This window comes from Nyctereutes procyonoides, unplaced genomic scaffold (genome assembly GCF_905146905.1).
Source record: "Nyctereutes procyonoides isolate TBG_1078 unplaced genomic scaffold, NYPRO_anot_genome, whole genome shotgun sequence".
NCBI lineage: Eukaryota > Metazoa > Chordata > Mammalia > Carnivora > Canidae > Nyctereutes > Nyctereutes procyonoides.
In genome coordinates, this window is record NW_026575033.1 from 15,160,321 (window position 1) to 15,174,198 (window position 13,878).

At 36.1% G+C, this 13,878-nt stretch overlaps 1 protein-coding gene across 2 annotated transcripts in view; it reads left to right on the top strand.

The window, feature by feature from the left end:
• Window positions 1-13,878, top strand: part of NBEA (neurobeachin) — a 672,481-nt gene that overhangs the window by 545,367 nt on the left and 113,236 nt on the right. For both annotated transcript variants that reach the window (XM_055317362.1, XM_055317363.1), the window contains exons 41-43: window positions 864-981; window positions 1,300-1,402; window positions 6,325-6,440. In XM_055317362.1, coding sequence (XP_055173337.1) covers window positions 864-981; window positions 1,300-1,402; window positions 6,325-6,440 — 337 coding nt within the window. The remainder of the gene's footprint in view (window positions 1-863; window positions 982-1,299; window positions 1,403-6,324; window positions 6,441-13,878) is intronic.

Genomic DNA, 13,878 nt, shown 5'->3' on the forward strand with positions numbered 1-13,878 from the left:
CTGCTACAGATTCTGTCATTACATCTCCACTCAAGAAAGAAGGAAAAAGGAGTGTGCCAATTACATAAAACTCATTTTGTCAGCTGATACATCCCCATCTAACTTTGCTTTTGTTCTCATTAGCTCTGGGTCAAGTGTCCTTATCGCCAGGTTCAGGGGAATTTGAGAAAGCAAGGAATAACTTTGCTATGATTGGCTTAGGCTGGGGATAGGCCATATTGGCCCAAGGACCAAATTCAGTCCACCCCTGTTGTTATAAATAAAGTTTTACTGGAACACAGCCACACCCATTCATTTATATGCATTGTCTCTGACTGCTTTCACTCTATAATGGCATAGTTGAATAGTTGTGATAGAGACCATATGGCCTTTAAAGTCTAAAAATATTTGCCTTTTGTCCTTTTACCACAAATATTTACTATCCCTGCCATAGACTAATCATGATCCATTGCCTGGTGTTGACCACATGGACACTGGTACTAACTGGGCTTCTTGTTAAGAAGGAAGAAAGAAGAAAAGGAATATTAGAAGAGAACCAATGGCATATGTCAGGTTACCTTATCCAACTAATTATATATAAAACCAAAAAACTATAATATATTTTCTGTTTTAAGTCACAAGATCACTTGAGACGTATAATTTTCCTGCTCCTTCATTTCTTCATGAGCCAACTAAGAAAGTTTAGAAAGGTAGAAATTTTGCAAATACTGTATATGGAATCAAATGATGACAGTGTTGTGATATATCATGAATTCAGGAAAATAATCCTTAATTTACTTTCATATAGCACTAAGATATTGTCAGACTAAATCTTAGACACACATTGTACTGATTGATACTTCCCTTTAAACTCATTATTTTAGGTTCTTGCATACACTGAAGGACTTCACGGAAAATGGATGTTCAGCGAGATACGAGCTGTATTTTCAAGACGTTATCTTCTACAAAACACTGCTTTGGAAGTATTTATGGCAAACCGAAGTAAGACCCTTAAATATTTTGAAAGGAAATGTGTTCATATTTGGATATTGTTTATTTACACGGTGTGATACAGTCTTCATTTTTCCCTGCTGTATTTCTCTCTTTGATATGCCCTCACTAAAACAAAAATTAAAACTAAAATTAGTTTGAAAATGTTAATCCTAATTTCTTATGGATAAAGTTATACAGAAAGCTGATTTTCCATGAAGATTCATTACTTCTACAAATAAATCATGATAGGCACTTGAAAATTATTCCTAAAATTGGTGGTTGGCTCTCCTGTGGTTTTCTAAATCATGTTTTTTCTTCTTACCACAGCCTCGGTTATGTTTAATTTCCCTGATCAAGCAACAGTAAAAAAAGTTGTCTATAGCTTGCCTCGGGTTGGAGTAGGGACCAGCTATGGTTTGCCACAAGCCAGGTAATTATATCGTATTACACATTATCTATAGTTCATTAACATATTTTAATCTCAATATGACAGAAATGTAAAAGGTTATGCAATAATTATTTTAAGAACCAAGAAATTTTCTTTCTCTGCAAGCCATTTGTAGGGAAAGAGGTTATGAAAACCGCTATTTTAAGAATGACAGAATAGTTTGTGTATAGTTTTATTTAACACATATATAAATGAGGAAGTAAAAAAGTTGATTGCATATTATGGCTAGCATATAACTAAGACATTTTTGCTTAAGATATTACAAAAAACTTACCAAAAGCCTCATGATATTTGCAATTAATTGTTCTATAATGACATATAAATTGTTTTTGCAAATGCTGTGTATAGATGCTTCTTCATGAAATTAGTAAAACTCTTAGAAATTGTTGAGATTAACAGTCTTGAATGACAATGTGGTTTTAACCATTTCCTAAATCTTTCATCCTGTTATTTTAAAATATCATTTTGAAATCTTATTGAAAGATACTGATCTAATAGATAACACAGTCAGTAATTATGTGTATCACTAAATTCATTTAGTCAGTTTTTAGCTCCAAGTAACTGAACACCTGTCTAAAAGTGACTTAAAGGGGTGTTTTGCTGTTTGAGTCTTATTTTATAAAAGGTCTGGAGTTAAGGAGTTGCCAGTACTGGCTCAGGTTCAATGATGTCAGGACCCTCAGTTGACCTCATGTTCATAAAATAACCACTAGTGCTCCAGACACCACAGTTTCACCAACTGCATGAAGGTGGGGAGGAGACATGAAAGATTCTTCCTCAAGCTTCTATGTTTTAGGAAAGAATACATTTGTCAGACACCTCCACAATCTTTATCTCAGGTCCCTTTGGCCTGAGTGGGGTCACCTTCCCGTCCTTAAAACAATTACTGCCAAAGTTGGATGAGTTTAGGCCAATCATCCTCCAAGTAAAATTCAAGGTAAACTGTACCTCTGAACTCCAGGCCACCTCGTACTTCAACAAAATAGGTTTCCTCTTGGTAAGAAAGGAAGATACCAGTGTTGAATAGACAAACAACAGTGCATAGTTTTTTGTGTCCATGGGAATTATTGCAGAGCCCTGCATGGAAGGAAAGAAATACTAATCTTTGTCTTCCCTCAAATAGGCTACAGACATTTGAAGGACAAGGGCTGTGTCTTACTTATCCTTTCATCTACAGTACCCAGCACAGTGCCTAATTGCCAGGGTGCTTTGTAGGTGCTTTGCCACTGGAGTTACCTTGCATTGCGGTGCATCAGCTCTCGTATTACTAAGCTTACAGTGTAGACCAATCCACTGACATGTATGTACATGCTCAGGCTATTTACTAGTAGAAGGACAAGACGGAATTAAAACATTAGTGGATAATGAAGAAGGACTTATGTAGAATACAGGTCAAAGGAAAGATGCATTTAATCTATCCCAAAAGGATAATGAGGTTAGTTTTGCAAGACTTGTTCTTACTGAATTGAAGATGACTCATGCAATCACTACTTCCTTTCCCAGGTACTTACAGACTGTTTGTTTAATCATCAATTCAAGAATTTTTCCAGGAATTGACATTAAGAACTGACAAATAAGTCTCACTTTTTCCTTTTTTAAAAAAATGATCTTCTGCCTCCTGACATCTTTCTCAATGATCATGATTCTTCAGAGGCTATCAATAGGGGTTTCTCAGTGACATGTATAAGTTCCTTGAGTACTCTTGGACTGGTCTGGACCTGGATGCATTTAAAACAACCAGAAGCTCCCTTACTCTCTATTGTTTCCCTTTTACCACATTTGCTCTCCTTTGGCTTTTGGAAGATTATCCTTCTTGAAGGAAAAACTGGAAACAAAATAGATGTTTAATAGTTTTGGGTTTGCTGTTGTTTCAAACAACCATTCTATGTTAAAAACCATCTGGTTCTTTGTTTCGCACCTGCCCCCCCAAAAAAGGTTCAACTTGTTCTTAATTTCCTAATATTCTCAAAAGTCCAGTTTTACATATTTCCTGTTATATATAGGATGAAGGTAGGAGAAATGTTGAATCTAGACTTAGGCCTGCCACTTACTGGCTGGGTAACAGGAACAGAACCTGGTACTTAGAAGGAGCTCAATACATATTAGTGGAAAGAATGAAGAGCAACAGCACTAGGCAAGAGGAATGACGTTTTCATCTGTAAAATGGAGACAGTATCTTTTAAAAGAGATGCTTTATGAATGTCTTGAGATTGTAAACTGAAGACTTTGTAAACTATAAACACACACACTATACAAATATATGCAACATATACAGACGGAGGGATGAAATAAGGGAAATAATGCTTTATAAACTAAAAGTATAGTCGCTGGCATAGGGGCTGTTCTCAGTAAATGATAGCTATGGATATTAATTAATTAAAGAGGCATTCATTAGGCTATGCTAACTTAATGGATATATTCTTTTCCTTCTAAAAGGACATAGCAACAATCTGATTTGTAATGTGATCTCTTTGGTGGGCTTGCCCAAGAAATTGCTTAAATGATATGCAAAGTCAATTATTCTAGCAATATGTCCACCTTTGAATTTGGTAATTTTTTTTGTTTATAAATCTTATGGATTTAGCTTAGAGTAAGTTCCCTAGTGTTTGATAAACTCTGCTTAAACATTAAAACGCAATGTCAAGAAAACAGAGAATGAAGCTCTTCCTGATTCACAGATGGCCATCTTCTCACTGTGTCCTCACCTGGCAAAAAGGAGCTCTCTGCCCTTTATTCTTAAAACAACTACAATCCTAAAACAGTGTGATTATTATCCCATTTTACAGAAAAGAAATATTTGAGTTAGATATGTTCCTTATCCTGCCCAAGATCATAGCTCACTCTCAGTTTCTATCTTGTGTCATTTGTCATGGTTTCCCACTTTGGTCGTAAGAACACCACCTTCAACTCTGCATAATGATGGAAAAATACTGGCAAAAAAATGCACATATTCTGGATTCCATGCTGATTATCAGTATTCGGTTAATGTATTTTTCTATTCAAATAGTCAGTGCAATTATTAACTTTGGATTTAATCAGATGCTTCAGTTACTAAAGATATATGTAGTTGTAGCCATAGGGTTGGTGATTTTAAATGGTCATGTTTCATTATGATACTTAATAGTTTTTATCTCCGAGGGCAATTTTGTCTTCACCTTATCCCCCACTTCTAAAAGCATCCTACTATAGCCCAAATACATACCAACCATCCTCATTCTAACATCTAAAGTTGTTATGGGTTATTTTGGAAAGCCCTATAATTTACTGTTTCCCATTTTGTTTCTTCGTGTGATTGAATTATTTAATTTTTTATCATCACATCTCAGCTTCAGCCATTTTTTCTTTGAGAGTGAGCAATAAGTCAGGTCATGTAGTACGTACTTACTGAGACCCCCACTATATACTAAGCATTGCTAAATGCTAAGTGTATAACAGTAAATAAAACAAGATTCCTGCTCTCAGTGAGTTTATAGTGGGAAAGATGGAGCAGTAAATAGGAAAAACTGATTCTTTCCCTGGACCTGCTTATAATCAGCTTTTCTCAATTCATTTACCATAGCCACATTTTTCTCACTGTCATATACTCTAAGAGTGACTTTCTAAGAGTGCAGACTTCCTCCCATGATTCCCATTATTTATACTTAGTAGGATTTGTTTGATTTTGAGTCTGGGGGTATTTTTGATGGTCAGAATTATTTCCAGATTAGCAATTTTCTTCTTAAATTGTTTGGTTTCAAAATGTCAACAAAGGAATTCAGAACTTTATTATATACATTGCTTTTAGCAGACTTACCTGAGCATGCCACAGTTAAAATTTTTGGTCAGAATAAGCAAGAATATGATTATATTAGTAATACCATGCAAATTAGACCAGCATATGATTATAATAGTAGCACAATGAAAATTGGACTAAGCATAGTTTGTTAATTCCTTGATAATTCAGAGACTATTTTAGCATGTTGCCATGACAACATCAGAATCATGGCTAAAGCTTATAACAAAATAGTTGTGTGAGTGGAAGTATAGCTGGGAAAATTTTGAATATTGGTACCAGTATGATCAAAAACTGGAAGCACTGTAAAAATCATATTACAAATTAATTGAGAAGTATACTGAATTTTAGAATTGAAGTATGAAATACATATACCATTTACCATTACAATGAAGTGAATCATTAGGCTCATGGTTCCTTTAGAGTTAGTACAAGTCAAATATATGTTACTAGGAAAGTTCTTCAAAAATGTTAATACTTTAAACATTGAGTTACACCCAATTATTCTTGAAATTCTTAATTCAGATTTTAATTGGAGATAACAGGTTCATTTCCATCCTTCCTCTCTCTCTCCTTTTCCTCAACTAACGTGTATTTTAGCTCCTGTGCACAAGACAGTACCTAATAAGATTCCATGTGAATAGAAAAATTTGATGATAATACATGAAACAGAAGTAACCTTAAGCCTACGGGTCCCAAACTGAGCAGTGGCAGCCATTACTATATGAAATTTAAGTCAAATGCTTGTAAGCTAGTACCTGACTACCTATATCTACTTAACTTATTAGCATGGAAAAGATTTGCTGTATTATTTAAAAGCTACTTTACTTATCTTGAGTAGAGTTTTACCTTTTTTGCTCTTGTTGACTTGTAAAATACCCATTTGTAGTCATATTATACAAATAGGTGTTTTCATAATGGTTTATTCTGAGTAACTAAATATATCATTTCTATGGTAGAATTTTCAAAGATTGCTAATATCTGTAATTAAAATGTATTTTAAATTAGGCTAAGGATAAGCCATAAATTATTTTAAGTGGATTGGTATTAAACCAATGTATTCATTAATATTGATTTTTAAAAGTCATGAGTTAAAAGAGACTACGTTTGTTATGGTTTGCTTAATTGCTAGGAGGATATCCCTGGCCACTCCTCGACAGCTTTATAAATCTTCCAACATGACTCAGCGTTGGCAAAGAAGGGAAATTTCAAACTTTGAATATTTGATGTTCCTTAACACTATAGCAGGTAAGGCATCCCATCCTTTAATCTCATAATATGTTTGTGTTGAGTTGTCCAAATCATTGGTAATGTGACTTGATAGAATACATTTTTTCCTTGAAATTCAAATACAGCATTAGAATAAATATTGAAGCACTAATATTAAGTGTTGTCAGAAACTATACAAGCCAATACTGAGGTTTTAGATGCATTTGTTGTTGAAGAGGCTTTTCCTTGCTCTCCTTTTGCCATTTCCTTCGCTGACAGCTTTGTCTGAAGGTTTATTAGAGTCAACAAACCATTGCCAGAAAGTGTCTGGAAATAATAATGGGAAAATGTAATTTCCCTACTTTGTCATTCTCAGCAATAGCAGCTAGACAGGAGAATAACAACAGGATTGTGTCTAGTACAGATGTCACCTGGATTATGGCATGATTGGGTTACAGGATCTTTTTTTCTTAAAATCTTCAAATAAAAATACAAAATCAGATTGGATTTCTAAATGATGAGTAACTGCCATCCACCTCAGCAGTACCATGCTTGTAAATTAGAAGAAGGCAATGGCTTTGTTTTTCTGTCAAATCAGGGGCTGTCAGTGGTTAAACATGTTTATGAGATTTAAGTTTCTCTCTTTTTTCCTAAATTAAGCTCCAAAAGCCCTTTTTCACGTTGAATTACAAAAGTTTACTTCTATAAATCAGGCTCTACAAAAACTTTTTTGGAATCAGATTAACTGAAATAACTACAGAAATACACATGCTTCCCTTTGGTTTATTGTTCTATTATGAAGAAAGGCTCAGAACCACTAATTTAGAGCCATGTTCTCTGAATCATTGCTTAAAAGGATAACTGCTTAATATTACTCTTGAAATTGATCATGTATGTGTGAATGCGGATGCTATAGAGATATACATATTAAATATGGATGATACGGATATGTATTAGGCAAGAGAATGCAATTTGTGAACAAAAAGGGATAAAAAAGTTGTTGGAAATGGTTTTGCACTCCAATCATTTAATAAATATTGTAATGTTAATGCCTTTGCTAATAGGATACTAGAGGTATAGCTATAGGATTATTTCATAAATTAAATTTCATTATATCTTTATACACATGCCTCCATTTTATATATATATATATAAGATATATATGATATATATAAGATATATGTATATCTTCATGACACATTCATGACATATTTTGTACATATATATATCCGTATACATGATGTTTGTCATGAAACTTATTTACTCCCTCAAAGACACAGGAAATGGATTATACTGTTTAATTAGCACATATTACTTACCTGTGTAGATGGGGTGACTTAAATATCTGAAATGTAAAAAACTCCATTAGCATTTTCAACTAATAGCATGATGTAGGGGCGCCTGGATGGCTCAGCGGTTGAGCATCTGCCATCAGTTCAGAGCACGATCCTGGAGTCCTGGGATCGAGTCCCACATAGGGTTCCCTGCACGGAGTCTGCTTCTCTCCCTGCCCACGTCTCTGCTCCTCTCTCTCTATTTCTCTCTCTCTCTCTCTCTCTCTCTCTCTGTGTGTGTGTCTTTCATGAATACATAAAATCTAAGGAAAAAAATAACAGCATGATGTAGCATAAAGCAGCTTCAATACCTAAGGGAAGAAAGAATCTCAGATGTGCCTGCTTTGTCCTAGACCATAGGTGGAATTTCCAGTTTTAACCCTATCTTGGACTTTAATCTTTCAGTAACCAAATTTAATATGTTCACATTTGTTGTAATAAGTGATAACATTTGGTCTTACATCATCTCATTTTATATACTGTTGTTTTAAAAATACTGTTTTTTGTATTTTTTTGTTTTTTCTTAGCCTTACACATTTTTGCCCACTTTGTTAGTGATTTAGAATGTAGGCATCTTGTTATTAATTCTCCTGGAGATATGTATAAATTTTTAAGACCTTCTAAAATATATCTCTCTTATTTTTGAACTCAGAAATGAATGAATGGTTAATTCAACTTTAATTCAACATACTCCTCATTCATTGCCTATCTTTGTCAATATGATTTACTACCCAGAATCCATATTCTTATTGAACTCTCATTTTTTGGAGTCCATCTATTTTACACGTTATGAAGGATTTCAAACTCTATTAAGATTTTTTTTCCTGTTAATGTAATGTACTGCATTACCTTACTTTCAGCCACATCGATCTTTACCTGATTTTTAGAATAACATTTGTTCTCTTTACATTCTTCTGCAGTATTTTTCCATATTCACTGTGTTAGGCTTTTGTGTTATCCTTGAGAAATCTAGCAGTACTCATTGTCTACCATATGTCATAGATGAGTCTATGATTTTTTTCCCTTGGCTGTGCTAGCTATTCGGAGCTGTTGTATGTAAAACTGGAAGAGGAGGTGCTATACCTCACTCTCACAACTCAGTTTCCAGTTGAGCTGGCATTAATATTAAACTGTTCTGCTATTCTAAGATGGGATTCTATCTGTCTTTCTGGATGGAATGTGGTCTAGTTCATTGTTTCAAAGGACTCTTCAAGTCTCCATCCTTTCCCACTACATTTTACTGAAGTCAGATACACTTCCACAGTGTGGTACAGTATCACTTATAACCACTGCCTACTTCATGCCTGTTGCTTTTTGGGATTTTCTCTGTCAAACTCAGATAGATCACAGTCTGGATAGAGATAACATTGTGATCCCTTCTGAAAGCTACACCTTGATGTAGGAAAAGACGTTAGGGTTCAAAGCTGATGTCCAAGAAAGAATTCTTTTTTTTTTAATTTTTATTTATTTATGATAGTCACAGAGAGAGAGAGAGAGAGAGAGAGAGAGAGGTGCAGAGACATAGGCAGAGGGAGAAGCAGGCTCCATGCACTGGGAGCCCGATGTGGGACTCGATCCTGGGTCTCCAGAATCGTGCCCTGGGCCAAAGGCAGGCGCCAAACCTCTGCGCCACCCAGGGATCCCCCAAGAAAGAATTCTTCGAAACATCTTAGGTGCAAAAAGGTTTTATTAAAGCATGGGGACAGGACCTGTGGGCAGAAAGAGCTTCACAGAGGTCATGAGGAGTGACCCATTATATAGTTTCAAGTTGGGAGGGGGTTAGGGAGAGCCATAAGTCTCTAAGGAATTTCAGAAGCAAGACAGGACCTTGAGGGGCTGGCTAGCTATTGTTGGGAAAAGGTCTTTTATATTACTGTCTAATAAAACCTTAGTCATGAGATCCTTCAGATGTGTATTGGTGGGCCATATGTTTGGGGGATGATTACCAATTTGTATCTTGGGGGTTAGAGATAAAGGAAGTTTCCAAAGGAATTTTTATATGTTAAAGTAGACTTACAGGATCTTGGGGCCGGGCTATGATTGCCTTTTGCCCTTAGCAAAGTAGTAACATCGAGGCAGTTGAGTCTCTAGAGGAAGATCACTCTGCTTGTTTCAAGGACCTGTCAATGGACTCTAAGTAGTATGGAAATTTAGTATGTTTTCTTCTGCCTTTGTTTCACACATCACATCTGAGCAATATGGACACTGGTTGTTGTTGTTTTGTTTTGTTTTTTTTTTTTTCTAGTTGGGACAGTTTCTGAGCCAGAGCATGCAGGTCATAAGGGATATTTAAGTGCCATCCTGTTCTCTTTTGAATCATTGGGGTCTATTTTATTTAATGACATAAAGAATGTAGAGGCCACAGGCTTTTTAGAAAAAGAATTTAGTAGACTTTTCCTTTATAGTGATTGTAACTAAACTTTAAAGCCTGTCTGTTGGAGACAGTGGGATAAAAAGAAGTATAAAATTAGGACTAGAAACTCTAAGCACTTACAACTGGATGAGTAAATGAAATATACATAAATAAGAGAGCATTTTAAGACAGCTGATATAAGTGCTGAGTAAGAGCTGTAAATAATGAATGCTGTGCTAGCTAAGCAAAGTGGAGGAATTTTAAATATGTGTTTGTCTAGGGAGGAAGAAAAGAGTGGAGCTTCACAAATTTCTGCCAGTCAGATATGTGATGTGTTCAGTGGACATGAATACTGTATCTTGGCTGGAACAGAGAATAATAGAAGATAATACTGGAGCTATCAATAAGAGCCAGATTGTAAAGAGCCTGATCTTAGACTCTTAGGAGTCAGTATGATTTTGGAGTGGAAGGAGATACAGCATGGAATTTTAGGAAAATTTAGGTGACTACGTGTGGCCTGAATCAGAAATAAGGTAGCCTAAAGTTAGGGAGAGCTGTTGATAGAAGAATATTACAGGTCTCCAGATATGAAGTCAATTTGTTCAATTTTTTAGTAAATAGTTACTGAACACACGTTCTGGTGCTGACACTACAGAGAAAACTAAAGTATGGTTTCTGCCTTTGAAGAGATCATAATGTAGTCAGCAAAACACACAGGTGCACCAGCAATTCCAGGAAAAAGTGATAATTATTAGAATGGGAGAATATACAAAGCCACTTGGTGTTACAGATCTAGAAGCATTACTTTAAAAGATCAGGAAAAGCTTCTCATAGGTAACACTAACCTGGAAATTGTAATATGAGAAAGAATTTTCTAGAAAGTAAACAGAGCATTCCAAGAGAAAAGAAGATGTGGGGCAGCCTTGGTGGCTCAGCGGTTTAGCCCAGTGTGATCCTGGAGACCCAGGATAGAGTCCCATGTCAGGCTCCCTGCATGGAGCCTGCTTCTCCCTCTGCCTGTGTCTCCGCCTCTCTCTCTCTGTGTGTGTCTCTCGTGAATAAATAAATAAAATCTTTAAAAAAAAAAAGAAAGAAAGAAAAGATGTGGGGTGAAGAGCTGGATTAGAGTAGTGGCAGCAGGTATGGCACAAAGAGAATGAGAGACAGAAAAGTGCGTGACTCCATATATAGTGCCATTTTACAAAAAGTAGAAATCACTGTGATGTGCTCTAGTTCAGTGGTTGACAAGTGTGGCCCCCTGACAGGCAGTGTCAATGTCACCAGGGGACTCATTAGACTCCCCTCCTCAGACTCCTCCTCAGAACTACTAAATCAGAAACCCTGGGAGTGGGGTCCAGCAATCTGCGTTTCATCAAGCCTTCTAGGTGGTTTTGATGCATATGCAGTTTGAGCACCATTGCTCTAGCCACTTAAGACCTAATTATCAGAACAATGCATATAAAAACATTTAGAACATACAAAATGGCATGCAGTTACATGCCGTTAACAGTCATACAAGTTTACAGAAGTGGGAGATGAGGATGAGCCAGTCTACTCAAGGGAAGCCTCATAGAAAAAGTGGGGCTTTGAATTAGCTCTTCAAGGATTTTGTCTACATTAATGATGATCCAGGCAACATGAACTCTTATAGAGAGGTAGAATGACAGTTGGAAATAGTTATGAATTTAAATATCCTGAGATTCTCTCCCTGGATATATTCCTGCTAATTATTCCCTGGCCATTATCCTGAAGTTTTAAGTAGGCATGCCATCTTGTATTGAACACCAGTATTGAAGATTTAGATGATGGTTTTTTAGAGAAGCTTCACTAAAGCCAAATTGAATACATGTTAGGAAAGTAATTAGAATTGCCAATTTTCCTGATTTGCGGAGAAAAATGTATTTATTCATTTCTTCTTATTGGAACACTTTTCAGAGTTCTCTAAGGATCCTAAAATAAAGGACATTGGCAAAGACCTTATGTTGAACCAGTATCACTTTTACTAACATGGGTTCCACTAAATAGTCATATTGTTACAAAGCAAGGTTTTAGGGACACAGCTGTTGCCCAATAAATACTAATTTTAGGTAATCGATTGAAACTTAAGATTTATCATTACTGATAATGCTAGTGTTCTTAGTGACAAACTGTATTTCATTTCCTGGGTAATCCAAAACCAATACATGGTTGGCTTATAGTATTATAGTCTTTTGAAACATTTCTTTTAATATTCTTAGTATCAGGAGTCAGAAAAAATAAGTATTATTTTTATTATTTCTTTGTTCACCATTACGTCTTTTTGAGACATTTCTTTAATATTAACAATAACTTTCAGGAAAAAAAACGTAAATAATAGTTAACATTATTGAGCAATTTATAATATTCCAAACATTGTTATGTGTTTTATGAGTATTTACTCATTTAATCCCAATAATAGCCCTGAGAGTTATGTTCTGCTCTTATCCCTGTTCACAAATGAGAAAATAAAGGTACAAGGAAGTTAGATAACTTATCTCAGTCACAGAGCTAATAAGTGACAAAGTCAGGATTCAAATGCAAGTAGTTTGGCTCTAGAGCCTTCCTCAATGACTGCTTCGGGATAATCATGGCACCATACAGTGTTTTTCTCTCATCATCTTTATTCTACTGACTGCTTAAAAACCTAAACAGTTAAAGATTTTAAATAATTTTATTATTTTCTTTTATATTTCATCAAAAGAACCTTGTTGAAGCTAATTTGCTGTCGTGACTTTTGTAGCTGGTGATATTCTAGCACTGGAACTGGGCCTGGAATTTATCACCTTTAATGTAGAACCTGGTACTATTTTCAGCTAGGTCTCAGATCCAGAGAAACCATTTCTGAGACAGAGATTTGCTTGCAGGAAGTTTATTAGAAAGTATCTTTGGGATCACATCTGTTGGGGAGTGAGGAAAACAGAACTGTACAGAAAGAGAAATTGAACCCCAAGGTGGTGTAGCAAAAGCTTCAGCAGGTCCCACAGGGAGCCAGGAGCTAGGATAACCCTTCACAGTGGTCTTGCCTGAGCCAAGTGGCCCAGGCCTTCATTACCTCCTCCACACTGCTGTCTTTGGATTCAGACTCCTGAGAAACAGATGAGACTTTGGGTGAGAGGGCTTTCTTCTGTTGTGGTAGTTCCTGGGGAGGAACTTAGTACCACCGGCCACAACACCAACAACATAGTCAGTAACCCAGCATTTAGGATACTTGTGGTTCTCAGAATCACCTGGAGGGCTTGCTCCAGCACAGATCATTGGGCCTCATCCCCACAGGTTCTGACTCAGTAGGTTGAAGGTGGGACTCAAGAATTTGCACTTCTAACAAATCTCCAGATGATTCTGATGCCACTGGTCTAGGGTTCACTTTGAGAACCACTGCATTACATCTATATTCCTTAAAGGACATACCTAAAGGGGTACCTGGGTGGCTCAGTCCATTAAGCATCTGCCTTCAGCTCGGGTCATGATGCCAAAGTCCTGGGATCAAGCTCTGCTCTGTGGGGAGCCCGCTTCTCCCTCTCCCTCTGCCTGACACTCCTGCTTGTGCTAGCTCTCTGTCAGGGAAATAAATAAAATCTTAAAAAAAAAAATAAAACAAAAGACATACCTAAGGGGAATTAATTGTATTAATCTTCTGAACACTCACATCTTCTATAGCACTGTCTGTGTCACACATTTTGGCATGTATGGTAGTGTGTGTCCTTAGCATTTTATGTCTATATTTCATCTTTCTAATAAGATTATGAGATCACTACAGAAAAAAAAAAGTTTT